Source organism: Anolis sagrei, chromosome 2 (genome assembly GCF_037176765.1).
Source record: "Anolis sagrei isolate rAnoSag1 chromosome 2, rAnoSag1.mat, whole genome shotgun sequence".
NCBI classification, from domain to species: domain Eukaryota; kingdom Metazoa; phylum Chordata; class Lepidosauria; order Squamata; family Dactyloidae; genus Anolis; species Anolis sagrei.
In genome coordinates this window covers 116,677,911-116,694,300 of record NC_090022.1, presented here as the reverse complement: position 1 = coordinate 116,694,300, position 16,390 = coordinate 116,677,911, and the positions used below count along the sequence as shown (strand labels likewise).

General features: G+C 41.4%; 1 protein-coding gene across 1 annotated transcript in view; it reads left to right on the top strand.

Annotated features, from left to right (window-relative positions):
- Positions 1–10,998: 10,998 nt before the first annotated feature.
- Positions 10,999–16,390, top strand: part of FDXR (ferredoxin reductase) — a 43,950-nt gene continuing 38,558 nt past the window's right edge. The window contains exon 1 of the mRNA XM_060764726.2: positions 10,999–11,155. Within this exon, the coding sequence (XP_060620709.2) occupies positions 11,077–11,155 (79 nt within the window). The 5' untranslated portion in view covers positions 10,999–11,076. The remainder of the gene's footprint in view (positions 11,156–16,390) is intronic.

Sequence of the window (16,390 nt, the reverse complement as noted above, 5' to 3'; positions counted from 1 at the left end):
CTCTCCCTATTTGTGATAGATCCAAAATGCGATTAATCCAACATACAAACTGTGTACATGAATATGTGTGTGCAGTATTTGGATCTATCACATTTCGCTATTAAATGAACTATCCAATCCTTAGTGTGCATATGTGATATATACGTTTGAATTATCACATTTTGCTATTTCTTGCCCGTCTTGTTGCTTTTTATATATTCTTCCAGGCAAGACGGAAGCACTTTGCAACCAATGTGCCATTCTGGGCCACTGGCTATGTTTGTGGAGCAAGGTATCCGTGAAAAGGATGGAAAGTGCAGCAATACAGGAGACGGGAAATTGGGTTGCAAAGCAGTATATGCATGTGCAGGGATAACATTTGCTGTCCTCTATACAATCCTACATCAGTACAATTAAACTGTAGAAAAAGATGCCACAGAAGGGACAAACTGATTATGCTACTAGAATTCTCCTTGCTATTGAACATTTCTGCTGGACAGATCTTCCATGCCACAGTTGATTGAAGAGATGTAATTTAATTTTTTGATGAAATATTTTGAGGCAGCTTACATCACATACTTAACAACCGACAATGCAGCAGCAAAGACAATCTATTAAAATAACACCATGTTCAAACAGTGGCATTCAGTCTATGATTTCATCCATGTGCAAGGGTACCTGTTTAAAACCAGTACAAAACACAGGAAAGAGATGTTTATTTTGAGACTCAATGCCATCAGTTGGGTGCCAGCAAGACTCCAGAGTCCAATAATTGACAATTTGGGCAACAGATTGTGAGAAATAGATGAACTAGTGGTCTGCCTATCAACTACATTGTCTACATACTGACTGGTAGTGGCTCTTTTGGGTTTAAGCACTGTAATTCCATTGTGTGTGTGTGTGTGTGTGTGTGTGTGTGTGTGGAGAGAGAGAGCAGAAACGAGGAGAGATTTAAAGGCACAACACACCTTTTTTGCTAGCTATAAGGAAGGGGCTATAAGGCTGTGATTTACATACTTCTTGTTTCTCCTCTCTCTTTTTTTTTGATTGGCTGCCTCTCTCTCAAGGAAGAGGGTGAAAGCCCCTTCTACTCTCCATTGTTGCCAGGAGGCAAAAACCCGTGAAACACTGGATGTGCAAAAAGCGAACTGCAAAGTAGCGAGGGAACACTGTAATTCCATATAATATGTTTTAACAGAATGGCCTACTGTGAGATTAATGTTGATTTTCTAACCATAGTCAAGAGGAAGAGCATTGGATCTTGCATTATCCAGCTATCTGCTCTTCAATTTCTACTTGTTTACCTATGGTTTCATATTACACATATAATAATGCAAATCAGATTAATATAACCTGCTTTTAATATGGGAAGAATATTTTGTGTCAACCATGGTTTACATCAATTACCATCAGGTTAAATGGCTACTATTAGGAAAGGGAAAATGAATGAAAGGAAATTATTTTGAAGAAAGGATATGAAACTGCATTAAACTATATTATATGGTCAGTGTAGACCCCATAATGCAGTTTGACTGCATTGAACTGCGTTATATGGGTCTTCACTGACCAAATAATGCAGTTTCATTATATAGCAGTGTAAATGGGGTCTTCGAGGGGAGAGGAATATTTGAAATCTCTGCTTCCCTGTATACCAGCTCCAATCAGTTCCAATAGAGTAATGCAGAGATCGAGGGCAGGAACAGATATCGTTTATTGCTCCCTTGGCCAAAGAAGGATGACAGGGGAGGAATGCCTAAATCCAGCATAACCCACAATTCCAGACATAGACATTTTATAGACATTTGAAAGAATAGGCATTTGCTGTGATTGGTATGAATTACAATTTGCAATCGCATTGGTTCAAAAGTGTATTCATTGTTGTAAGGTTTACAATTGTACAGTATGATGGGAAACTTACTCTGATATTTCAGACAACATTTTATTTGCAACATACACATCATGTGAACGAACTGGGCAAATAAGTTGAATCTGAAGCTCTTTCTGCATGATGAAATGTCTTATAAAATACATGTTGCCAGAAAGAGACAATAGAAAAGATCGGAATATCTCATAAGATAAATTGTATAATACAAATCCTCAATCACCAGTGTGCCTGTATGTGTACATGTGTCCTGAAGTCACTTGTTGACTTGCGGCGTCCATGTGATTCTCATAGAGTTTCCTCAGGCAAGGCATACTTTAGGAGCCCCTAGTGGGGCAATGGATTAAACCCTTGTGCGGCAGAACTGCTGACCAAATGGTTGGCGGTTTGAATCTGGGGAGCGGGATCAGCTCCCGTCTGTCAGATCCAGCTTCTCATGCAGGGACATGAGAGAAGCCTCCAACAGGATAATAAAACATCCGGGCGTCCCCTGTGCATGTGTCCTTCCAGACGGCCAATTCTCTCACACCAGAAGTGACTTGCAGTTTCTGAAATCACTCCTGACACAAAAAAGGCATACTTTATTTATTAAACTGTCTCAAATCAGACTCCATCCAAATCATGTTATTAAGTTTAGGGTGATATTAAATCTAATTAAAGCCTTCATTTGGCTATAAGATATTTCTTTTTTGTGAAGATAAGAGTTAATTTGTAAAATTGAGAGATGAGAGCATGAGATGTGAAAGAAGACAACCAGTTCCAAATGAAACTATATTTTATCTGTGTTTAAAAATGTAAACCAACCATGAAAAGTTTGGCATGTGATCTCACTCAAACCTATGGGCTCTTCTGGATTGATTAAAGAAGTGCAAGTCCTTGTGATATACCTCCTAAGAGTTTGTTCGTTGTCACCTGCACCATTTGCTTGTTCTGTTTTGGACTAATTACAGATGCTCTTCCAAAGATCTTTTAAACTAGGCCAAATTTATTTTCTTTTAGTTTTTTTTAATTTTGGAAAAGAACCTTTGAGTTATGGTGCAATTATAGAACACTGGTACACTTTAACATAAAGAGTGAAGAAGTAAAGGATAATTGTTTTGTTCTGATAAGTCTCAGAATAAAACTCAGGCCCCTTCCACACAGCTGAATAAAATCCCACATTATCTGCTTTGAAATGGGATATATGGCAGTGTGGATAACCCAGTTCAAAGCAGATATTTTGGGATTTTCTGCCTTGATATTCTGGAATATAGAGCTTTGAGGAAGGACCTTCACTCAAAGTTTGGAATAAATTACTGTAGCTGGTGCCAGGAATTGTTCAAAAATAGTTCAGGGCAACAGGAGTGATAATTTGAAATTTACTAAAAAACGCAAGAGCAATGCAGCAAATATTGCATATTTTTCTACACATTTGGCCTATCTGAAAGAAACCCATAAGTTAGATATTGGCACTGACCAAAAATGAACTTTGGCAAGTGAAATATCATGTGTATCAATGTAGAATACATATGTCTTAGGAAATTATCTGTTCTATATACTGATACTCTATATAATACTTTCAAAACAAACCTTTTCCTTTAACCTTTCATTTTAAGGGCTGTTGACTGAAATCATTTCAGACTGGAAATAAACACTGTGTAGAAAATAATCCTGAACTGGCTGACGGAGTGGATTTGGTTGGTCTAATTTCCCATCTATCCCTCTCTATTTATTTCTTCATTAAAGGCATGATTAATCATCATGATGCATTTCCCTTGCGATTTGCAGAGGCCACAAGACCTCCCCATCCAACAGCACAAAGGCAAAAACGGGTGGCACGAGGAGGGGGGCAGAGGAGATTTAACCAAGCTTTACTTGATACCCGTTTCTGATTGTGTGAAGAGGTTAATCCCAATGCCACATGCTGCTAACGTAATTACAGCCCAGTTTGGAAACAATCATGTTTGACAAGCCTTTATCCTGTTCTGAATAAAGCTTAACCAAACACCGCAAACATATGCAATTGCTGTTCCAATAAGACCCTGTTGGCCACCAAGAGGTAGGTTTTTATTTTTAATGCATACTTTGCCATTGAAAATAATAAACATTGCAGAATTACCTACAGCAGATCTTGTGGCTCTCCAGATATTTAATTATAGAATAGAATCCTAGAATTGAATGAGACCCCCCACAGGTCATCCAGTCCGACCCCCATCTTTCAGGAACAAAGAATCAAAGCACCCTCAACAGATGGTCATCCAGCCAGAGACTCCATTAGGTTTTGAGGCAGCATATTCCACTGTCAAATAATTCTTATTGTCAGGAAGTTCATCATAATGTTTAGGTGAATCTTTTTTTTCTACATTTGAATCCATGGCTCCATGCCCACTCATCAATGTGAAATCTTTTTCAAATATTTAAACAAGGCTATTGTCCCCTTTTGTCCAACATGCTTTGCTTCTCCAAAGGTCAGATCAAGATACAAACTGGGTTTGAAGGCAATAAACAGAAACGTATGATTTCTGGCCAGAAAGGATGTCAATACAGAGTGTGCACTCAGAAAGAACTGACATAAGGCATACAGAGAAGGAAAGAGCATTTTATCCACTTTGGCAGCAATTCAGAATACCCACACCCTCCCCTGATTGGTGGGAAAGTTGACCCGGTTTGGATCTGGGCTCCTGTTGGCTAGGAATTCCTCCTGACCTAACTGCAGAAATGCCGGAAAAAGGAACAGCTGAGGTTGGTTAGTTTAAATTCCAGGTCTGTTTAAAGGTCTGCCTCCATGAGTGGTGTGAGTCAGGAATATGTTGATACCAAAGGCGAATAATTCAATTATTAATTTAATGTCCAGTCCAGGTAAACACAAAGGACCTCTTCACGCGGGGCATTTTTGCTGCTTTTATGCGATGCTTGGATGGGGCCTGCCATGTGCCATCACATGAAGCACAGCAGTCCCCGCCCACATTCCTCCCAAAGTGGAGGGAAGTGTCGAAAGGTGTTTTCTCCTCCACTATGGGGAGGAAAACGTTGTTTGGGTAGCTTCTGTCTTTCCTCTCCTTTCTGCCATGTAATGGCAATGGGTAATGCTCGTTGCCGTGCATTGCCACCCTTTCTGCCATCTGATGGGGGGAGGGAAAGGGTGCCAACGCACCTTGCCTTGTCCCCACCATGTGATGAGGGGAGGAGGGAGAGTGCGCAGCGTATCACGATCCACCCCGCTCACCTTCCCTTTTGTCACGCAACAGCATGGCCCAAAAGGACTATGTGAAGAGGTCAAAAGAGTTATTCCAGAAAAACAAAAGGGTGATTAGGATGACTTGATGAAATAATGGGCTGGTCCTGCTCACACCAGATCCACTGATGCATATCAGCAGAGGGCTCCAATCCCAGCAATGGAAGTGCACATAAGTATATTTATCAACATGGAATAGGTTTGTTAAGGGGAGGGAGTTTTGGTTCACATAAACACGATATCCCATCAATGAGATTTGGGTGCTTCCAGGCATTAGCTGGCTTTAGCCCCTTTCCTGTCCCAAGGCATGATTAAGCAAGGCAGTTTTATAGATTTGCAGTTTCAGTTACACTTTAAGATTGATTTCATTTGATATAAATTCATGCAATTGAAAGGTGGATTTCATAAACAAATGGAGATATAGCTAGCCGAACTTTTCAGGAATTGCGGAGTAGCAGTCTTTTGATATTGTGAAGTTGAATAAAAGAACAATAAAATAAATTCAAATTTTAATTCATCTCTGTCCGTACATGTTTAATTAAGAGGGGGTCAATTTCTCAATAACAATATCAGAGTGTGGCCAAGATTGCAAAAGCTATCAATGAGGAAGTTCACTTTCCTCCAAACAAGAATGGAAAGGATCATATAGAATGTAATACAATTAGAAAGGCATACATAAATCTATTGTTAAAGCTATAAAAATGAACACTAAAAGCAAACTGATTAAAAAGAGAAAGGATAAAAACTATTATTTTGGCTAAACAGAAGTCAATGCATTTTTCCATGAACATAAGTTCTGTAGATGTGACCAAAATGGGTGCTAAAAACTTCTGCATGAAATAAAATTACTATCCTGTTAAAATTACTGTACATGTGCTCACTACCCAGCTTTCAATGCCACCAAAGGAGGTTGAATGGCAATACGCATTAGGTTTTACACCCTTCAAATGTTGCTGGACTGCAAGTCCCATGGTCAGCCAACCCATTTGGAGGGCTGCAAGGTGCCTATCTCTGGGGTTTTTTTAATCGTGTCAGGAGCGACTTGAGAAACGGCAAGTCGCTTCTGGTATGAGAGAATTGGCCATCTGCAAGGACGTTGCCCAGGGGATGCCCGGATGATTTGATGTTTTTATCATCCTTGTGGGAGGCTTCTCTCATATCCCTGCGTGAGGAGCTGGAGCTGATAGAGGGAGCTCATCCGCCTCTCCTCGGATTCAAACCTGCGACCTGTCGGTCTTCAGTCCTGCCAGCACAGGGGTTTAACCCACTGCACCACTCTGGTGAAAGCTAAGTAGATGTGCCATAAAGCACTGCCTTCAAGGTGTGTGCAAAGTAACTTTTTATTGTGTTCTTTGAGTCATCGCTTCCCTGAACTTCTTTCTTTTCCGTTCCATCATGATATACTATGTAACTTTAAAGACTGCTGTGGTTATGTAGAAAAATCTGAACTCCAACCACTGGGTTAAGCTGCAGAGCAGGAAAGGAAGAAAAGGGCTACCAATTTCAGTATGAAAAGTAAAGCAGACAATGCTTTAGTGGAAGGTGGGTCAGAAATGGAGAAAGTCAAACAAGAATATAGGAAAATTGGTTTTGTAAATGCAATTGAAATACGAGTGGACCCTTGATATCAGCTGCTATTTGGTGCCAGAACCCTCTAATGACACTCAAATCCATCAATGTTCAAGCCCCATTATATACTATGAAGTAGTAAAAGAGTGTCCCTTATATACAATGGCCAAATCTGGGTTTGCTTTATGAAATTAAAAAAAACCCAAAACTTTACAATCCATGGGTGGCTGAATGTAGTAATGCTGAAACTGTGGTACAGAGGGCCAACTGTAGCTGTAAAATGAAAACTTTGTGTACACTGTTAAAGAAATGGCTACAGCGGGCCACAATTAAGTCCAACCTCTTTGTATATTTTTCTGGAGGTGGGAAGAGAAGGGCCACATCTTCTATAGTGTGGGTGTTGATCTACCATGGGTGGCCTAATGTGTATTTATAATGTAAAAGAATACTATATGAAATAGTAATTAGGGGCCCTTCCACACAACCATATAACCCAGACTATCAAGACAGAAAATCCCACAATATCTGCTTTGAACTGGGTTATCTGAATCCACACTGTGTGGAAGGGGGGGGGGATCTTTTAAAGTATTTAAACCTTGTTGTTCTACCAAAAAGTCTCCCAGAATGATTTGCGTAAGATCAATTAAAATGACAGTCCCTATTTGTGGGGTTGCTTCTCAAAAGATACAACATAAAAGGAAACAGCAATGAAGAGCGAAGAGGAAAATCAGCACATCCTGGCATCGATGTTTAACATAGTGATTGATATGATGACAAGAGGAAAAGAAACAGTTTGGAGAGAGAAGGAACCAAAGGAATACTAATGCAGATAGAATATGCCTGCTTCCCATCTTTTTCTTTGTTGCTAAATAGCAGCTTGAGAGACAATGGGAGAGAACCCATTACTTTGCATGTCTTTCTCCTGTTTAGCATGTGAAGAGCACACTGCAAGAGATCATTTCCCCCTGTGCTTTAGCCTTGCCAAACCTGATGGGAACTCTCATTACATAAAGCTATGGAAAGCTGGCAGGTGTCCTCCTGATGAAGTATTCAGTAGTACACAATTGTGAAATAAATTAAAACATGTAAATCAAAAGATATTAATCATTAATTGCAAGCAAAGTTCTATGGCATAACTGGTTTGTGGATTGCAACATGATGCTATTTGTCTTTAAATTAAACATCTAACCATTTTCTCAGCTGTTAAATTAAAGAGATAACTGTTCACGTCAGTACTCCGTCTGAAGGGTACATTTTTCTACATTCATGGTGACATCTTGAATATTGACTGTTCTGCAGATCAAAGACTACCAGAAAAGATGAAAGGACATATAGTTGATGAGTTAGACAGATCTATTATCTAGCCTTGCTTTATCTTTTTCTTTGTGTGTGAGTGGCTTATCTAGGCGCCCTTTTAGGAAGTAGATATTTTTGGCTTGAAGGCCTTGAACAAAAATAGTCTTCTGAAGGCCTCATGTAGAAAAACAGGAAAACCTCTGGGGAATAAGGAGAAAAAAAGGTGTGTGTGTGTGTGTGTAGAAGTCATTATGATAGAGACTTATTCCAATGTGGTTTTCCACATTCATTGAGAGTACAGTATGTATTGTTGTTATGTATTATAAGTCAATTTTGACATATAACAATGTTATGAATGAGAGTCCTCTAAACATCCCAATCATCAACAATATTGCTCAGGTCTTAAAAACCTATGGTTATGGCCTATCTTAACTGAGGGCCCTTCCACACTGCTCTATATCCCAGGATCTAATCCTAGCTTATCTGCTTTAAAGTGGATTATATGAGTCTCAACTGCTAGATAATCTGGAATAATCCGATAATCCGGGATCAGATCTTGGGATATAAGGGTCCTGAGTCTGTCCATTTGTAAAGTGATCTCTCTCTCTCTTTCTCTTTTTCATGTTGCCCTCCACTTTGCCAAGCATTAATATCTGTTCAAAAGAGTTGTATTGACTAATGATATGTCCAAAGTATGATGGCCACAGTTCACTCATTTTAACTTCTAGTGAGAGTTAAGACTTGATTCGCCAATCAATGGTATTCATAGACCTTTCCTCCAGCATCAGAACAGGGCTCCACAGTCACCTACATACCCATCGCCAAGATACTACACTTGGAAGGCCATCATACTCAGACAGCAAGGGATTGTCTAAGTAAAAGTAAGTAAATAAATAAACCCTTTAAAGACCACTTGCACTGTTTCTACAATGAGTGGACGATGAGCTGAGATCACAAGTAATATTTAGGGCCCATCCTGTGAACTTCTGGTTGTTTTTTTTTATCTGTTTGTTTTGTTCTGTTAGAAATGTAATACAATGGTATGGTTGCTGATGGCACGATAAATAAATAAATAAATAAATCCTGTGAACTGATATTCACACGAAAAATCGTCAAAAGCTTAAAAAAGACAGGACTGTTGAACGCACTAGAATGGATCTGAAGATGATGCACTTCAGCAGAGTGACAACAAAGGAAACACATCTGATATGAGTGGCGCTGACGATGGTGCATCAGATAACAAAATCAATGATAGAAGCAGAATCTTCAGACACAGAAGGTTACGTTTTGTAAACACACACTAATCATAATCCTAATATTGCACCAAAGACAGTTTAGTAAAAATCTCAGTGATTGCACCCATCACTTTTTATCCTGTGTGGTTTGACAAAGAGAAGCTATGCCAGGTTTTACACTCAGGCAAGATTTGAGATTATAATTCAGGAGGAATGTAGGTTTTACAATGGGGCTGTGCTATGCTGTCATTGTGTTTTATACAATTTGAATTTTGGCTTTAAAACCCCCTCAAACTAATTTTAAATTATTTTAAACTTTTGTAAGAATAATTGTTTTGCTATGCCCTATTGCTTGTAAGCCACCTTGGATCTGTACAAGGAGAAAATTATAACACATTTCAACAGATATTTAACAATTAAGTAATTACTAAATATCTGTTAAAACTTATTAATCCATTTAAGTCTTCTTTGATTGGTAATGACAATATCTGTTAATTTCTAGACCATGACCATATAGCCCGAAAAAACCTACAACAACCCAGTGATTCCGGCCATGAAAGCCTTCGACAATACTCTGTTAATTTTGTTACAATGCCTTTTAAATTATTTTAAGGCTATTTTATAATGCATTTATATTATATTACATACATAAGGATGTGAAAGTATGTCACTTACAAGGCTTTATTATAATGGGCAACATGTGGGTACCACATATAAGTAGCAACATTGTAATGGTACATTAGATCATGAATGGGAGGTAGTGCCTGGGGCTGAGGAAGAAAGAAATACATTCACTTTATTTGTTTATTAATTCATGCATAATAATATATCAACTAACTAGCAGTACTTTTCCCCATTCTGTTTCTAAGTTCTTAGCTGTGGTCTCTAGGATGAAAGATTTTAGTGAGAATCTAGCATTATGTTAGATTTCTTTTTCTGCAACTTTGACCAGATCAATTGATGTGAAACCTATAGGCCACATGGGAGGTTGCCTCCTTCCATATACTTAAAAATTCTTCTTCTTATTGTCTCTTGTATACTGGTAGAAGGGCCCCGTGGTGACGCAGTGGGTTAAACCATTGGCTGAAAGGGAGCGGGGTGAGCTCCTGCTGTTAGGCCCAGCTTCTGTTAACCTAGCAGTTTGAAAACATGCAAATATGAGTAGATAAATAGGTACTGCTTCTGAGGGAAGGTAATGGCACTCCATGCAGTCATGCTGGCCACATGATCTATGAGGTGTCTATGGACAACACCGGCTCTTCGGCTTAGAGATGGAGATGAGCATCCCCCCACCCCACCCCACCCCAGAGTAGGACTCAACTAGACTTAATGTCAGGAGAAACTTTTACTATGCTGGTAGAAATTTCTGGCATTGCAGAGAATGCCAGAAATGCATCTACTTCTAATTAATGCATTGGTTATCTTATTATGTGCTCACTGCAACAGAATCCTGGGATTTGTAGTTTGGAGAGGCACTAGCTTTCTAAAACCACGCTTCCCACGATTCCATAGCACTGAGCCCTGGCAGTTAAAGTGGTGTCAAACTGCAGTATTTCGAGAGTATTGTAGACGCACCCACTGCCTGCTTTCACTTTGCTTTACAGGAGCACAGACCATAGAGCCCTCGCTTTTGGCACCTCCTTCCTCCTCTATGATCGAAGCTTCACTTCCGGATTGAGCCGGGTTTATGCTAAAGAACTCCAGCTGAGGTCACTGCGATTGGCCGCCGACTAATCTCGGGGCGGGTAGAAAACACGGTGCTCCGGCGGCGTGTGGGCGGGCCTATGCTAATTAGGCGCCCCCCGCGCGCGCTGATTGGCCGCGTCGCGTTCTGAAGAAAGCCGGGTGAAAGTGGCGGGGGAGCGGCTGCTGGGCTTTGCTGCTCTCCCGCTGCCCTCGGCATGAGTTGTAGCGCGGGGATCGTGGGCTGCAGGCGGGGGGCGTCGCTTCGCTTCCTGCTCCCCAAGGGCTCCGTGGCGGGTAAGCGCCCTCTTCCATTCCCCAGCTGAGGAAATTGCCCCGGGGTGTATTGTAAAGACCTGGGTCGCTGAGGATTTGGGAAACTGAATGATGGGCCGGCGAGGGAGTGGAGGGAGGCGGAACAGTTCCAGCAGCGTTTGCTTTGATCGGAAAATGTGTTTCAAGCACCTTCCACACAGCTAAATCACATCCCACATGATCTGCTTTGAGCTGGAATATATGGCAGTGTGGACTCCGATAACCCAGTCCAAAGCAGATATTGTGGGATGTTCTGCCTTCATATTCTGGGATATAGGGCTGTGTGGAAGGACCTTCATATTGCTAAAAGAAGTAGTTGCTTGTTCAAAGCTAAGCCACTCCAACATGCTTCGGATTGCAAGATCCCAGTCTTAGGGCTCTTCCACATAGCCCTATAACCCAGAATATCAAGGCAGAAAATCCGACCTGAGTCCACACTCAGATAACCCAGTTCAAAGCAGATATTGTGGGATTTTCTACCTTGATATTCTGGGGTGTAGGCCTGTGTGGAAGGGCCCATAGGCTACCGAGAGAGAGAGCTCATACTCCAGTGGACAGGATCAGGACCCAAAATGACTTTAACAGATTAGACCACAGACCCAACCCGAACAAAATGAATTGTAGCGAGGAGAAATGTAAGGCACTATGAAATGAAGTGCACAGACAGAGGTTGGGTGGAACCTGGCTTGAAAACAGTCTATATGAAAGGCATCATAGGGCCCTTCCACACAGCCATATAACCCGGAATATTAAGGCAGAAAATCCACAATATCTGCTTTGAACTGGGTTATCTGAGTCCACACTGCCATATAACCCAGTTCAAAACAAATAATGTGGGATTTTATACAGCTGTGAGGAATAAGCCATAGTAGACCACAAACTAAATCAAGTCAAAAGTGTGATGATGCAGCTAAAAAACCCCATGTGATTCTAGGCTGCATCAATAGGAGTACAGTGTCTAAATCAGAGCTCTCTGGGCTGTGTGTTGCAACAAGTGTTTGTGTGTCCGCTGCAAGGTGAAAGATTTGTGTAAGATCTATTGTGATACATTGTCATAATTACAATTTATGCATATGTCCATATCTCTTATAAGGGGTTGATTGAACTTCCAGTGTGCGAGTAAAACCGAATTACTGTGTTGCAAAATGATGTGTGTCTCAAAAGTGTGTCACCAGCATGAAATGATGGTGTTGGCCCAAATGGCCCTTGCAGTCTCTTCCAATTTTATGATTCTCTGGTTCCATAAGAATTGCAGTTGAATTTAGGCAGGTCACGGGAGCATGAAGAAGGTGGCAGATCCTGTGACACTGCTGTACCACTGCTTATGGGGGTGGGGGGGGGGGGTGGAGGAGGAAGAAAGGGCACTCCATGACCCAGAAGATGGTCTTTACAGTCTCTGCTGTCCTTTTATCCTTCAGGTCTTTCTGCTTGGTGATCATGGTGAGGGACCTGTCCACATGGACTAAAAAATGCCACTTTGTTTCGCCACATTGTTCTAATGTTTTCCTTTTTAGCAGGAGAAAAAGCGGAACCAGAAGCATAGGAAGGCGTCCTGCTGGAAGGAAATCCTTAGGGAATGGTTGGACTTCCTCAGAGAAAGCCTGCCTTTGTTATAGGCCCATTCACACTATACAATTATAGCACTGTAATTCCACTTCATCCACCATGTTTCTTTCTTTGGAATCCTACAAGCTGGAGAATTGAGACGAAACTACAAAACCCCCAGATTTCCTAGGATTGTGCTGTGGCAGTTGAAGTGGAGCTAGAATTGTGTAGTGTGAATGGGCTCCAGGTGAGGCATAAGAGTTCTATAGCTTGCTATTCATGATGGTGTTCGATGAATACATAGGACCTTACTATACCAAGCTTGCAAACCAGAATTGTGGTAGGATAATCACACATGTTGGGCATCCTGCTGCTGAATTAAATTCCTTCCAGGAATGCAGCACTCCTTTACTATATTGACAGTAAAATCCATCAGAGAGTAATCTTCCTCTTCTATGCCAGTCTGCTGGCAATTATGTGGCATCAGTGGACATGGTCTGTTCTTCTCCCCTCTCCCCCTTGCTATTCCGAAGCTGGTTGTTTTCATCCCACTGCACTTTCTTTTCTGTTCTTAGTTTTTTCTCTCTCTATGTTACTATAATGCAAAATTGCAGAAAAATAAAATTGGAAAAATCATGAAAAATTCTTGGTAGGTCACAGGGTAGGAAAGATGGATAATAATAATAATAATAATAATATAATATAATCTTTATTTATAACCCGCCACCATCTCCCCCAACGGGGACTCGGAGTGGCTTACATGGGGCCAAGCCAAACAATAAATTGTTGTTGTTGTTGTTGTTCATTCGTTCAGTCGTCTCCGACTCTTCGTGACCTCATGGACCAGCCTACGCCAGAGCTCCCTGTCGGCCGTTACCACCCCCAGCTCCTTCAAGGTCAGTCCAGTCACTTCAAGGATGCCATCCATCCATCTTGCCCTTGGTCGGCCCCTCTTCCTTTTGCCTTCCACTTTCCCCAGCATAATTGTCTTCTCTAGGCTTTGCTGTCTCCTCATGATGTGGCCAAAGTACTTCAACTTTGTCTCTAGTATCTTTCCCTCCAGTGAGCAGTCGGGCTTTATTTCCTGGAGGATGGACTGGTTGGATCTTCTCGCAGTCCAAGGCACTCTCAGCACTTTCCTCCAGCACCACAGCTCAAAAGCATCGATCTTCCTTCGCTCAGCCTTCCCTAAGGTCCAGCTCTCACATCCGTAGGTGACTACAGGGAATACCATGGCTTTGACTAGGCGGATCTTTGTTGCCAGTCTGATGTCTCTACTCTTCACTATTTTATCGAGACTGGACATTGCTCTCCTCCCAAGAAGTAAGCGTCTTCTGATTTCCTGGCTACAGTCTGCATCTGCAGTAATCTTTGCACCTAGAAATACAAAGTCTGTCACGGCCTCCACGGTTTCTCCCTCTATTTTCCAGTTGTCAATCATTCTTGTTGCCATAATCTTGGTTTTTTTGACGTTTAGCTGCAACCCGGCTTTTGCGCTTTCTTCTTTCACCTTGATTAGAAGGCTCCTCAGCTCCTCCTCGCTTTCGGCCATCAGAGTGGTGTCATCTGCATATCTGAGGTTGTTAATGTTTCTTCCAGCAATTTTCACCCCAGCTTTGCATTCATCCAGCCCCGCACATCGCATGATGTGTTCTGCATACAAGTTAAAAAGGTTGGGTGAGAGGATGCAGCCTTGCCGTACGCCTTTCCCAATCTTGAACCAGTCTGTTGTTCCGTGGTCAGTTCTGACTGTAGCTACTTGGTCCTTGTACAGATTCCTCAGGAGAGAGACAAGGTGGCTTGGTATGCCCATCCCACCAAGAACTTGCCACAATTTATTATGATCCACACAGTCAAAGGCTTTAGAGTAGTCAATGAAGCAGAAGTAGATGTTTTTCTGAAACTCCCTGCCTTTCTCCATTATCCAGCGGATATTGGCAATCTGGTCTCTCGTTCCTCTGCCTTTTCTAAACCCAGCCTGAACATCTGGCAACTCTCGCTCCATGTATTGCTGGAGTCTTCCTTGCAGGATCTTGAGCATTACCTTACTGGCATGAGAAATAAGGGCCACTGTACGGAAGTTTGAGCAGTCTTTCGCATTTCCCTTTTTTGGTATGGGGATATAAGTTGATTTTTTCCAGTCTGATGGCCATTCTTGTGTTTTCCATATTTGCTGGCAAATGGCATGCATCACCTTGACACCATCATCTTTTAAGATTTTAAACAGTTCAGCTGGGATCCCGTCGTCTCCTGCTGCCTTGTTGTTAGCAATGCTTCTTAAGGCCCATTCAACCTCACTCCTCAGGATGTCTGGTTCTAATTCATTCACCACACCGTCAAAGCTATCCTCGATATTGTTATCCTTCCTATACAGATCTTCTGTATAGTCTCGCCACCTTCTCTTGATCTCTTCAGCTTCTGTTAGGTCCCTGCCATCTTTGTTTCTTATCATACCAATTTTTGCCTGAAATTTACCTCCAATGTTTCTAATTTTCTGGAAGAGGTCTCTTGTCCTTCCTATTCTGTTGTCTTCTTCCACTTCCATGCATTGCTTATTTAAAAATAGTTCCTTATCTCTTCTGGCTAACCTCTGGAATTGCGCATTTAACTGGGCATATCTCCCCTTATTATCCCTGTTTCCTTTTGCTTTCCTCCTTTCTTGGGCTACTTCCAGTGTCTCAGCAGACAACCATTTTGCCTTCTTGGTTTTCTTTTTCTAAACAATAAATTACAGTACACAAATACAAATTGCAGTAAAATAAACAACATAAAAATAAAGTATAAAACATCAAAGCATATAAACAATATACACAAAACATAGAAACCAAAATATAATGACAGAGAGTGGGCCGCATATACATAAAATGATTTAAAAACTCAGGGTGAGATAAAGGGGCAGAACTGTTTGTAAGGGAAAACTCGTAGAGAGACAGAGAAATAAACAAGCCTTCGTAGAAGGCCGGGGGGGGGGGGGGAGAGAACTCCTGGAACAAGAACATTGAGGGAGCAATAGCATAAAATGATGTGACTACTCTCCGAAAGCGCAATGGCAGAGCCAGGATTATAGCAGTGGCACAGAAGAGAGAACATAGGATCATCGATTGCCAAACCACTGACAAAGTGCTCCTTCTGAGATGTACTATAATGAATTTAGCTGTCTTGGGATGCTTCCATTCTTCTAAATAATGTGGTTGGGGCGATAAGGTTGGCTAGTGTGATGAAGTCCTTAGACCATGCCGCATGTTCCCATTGTTGAACTAGAACACAAATACAGGCCATCTGGATCATCTGGTAGCTCCTTGGAAGAAGATGCAGATATCCAAGAACAGGAAGCCATATGCTGCAATTACACAGAACTCAAACAGGACGCAGAATGGCCATGAATTGACTCCTTGTGAAGGGCTGTGGTAAACAAATACATTGTCTCTACAGGTAGCCAATAGAACAATAAACTATAAGCAACAAATGGCTTTAAAGAAGTAATTGGAAACTGTTCCCAAATAGGAAACAGCAACAACACTGAAACATTATGAATCGCCATTGTAGTGCACTAAGGGTGCATTCAGATAGCACTTAAAATGCGCGCCCTCTCATGTTTTTCGCTGGGGTGTCCAAACAACGCTTCCGGTGAAAACGAATTCCTTCGGTGCAAAGTATGAAAACCCTGCTTTG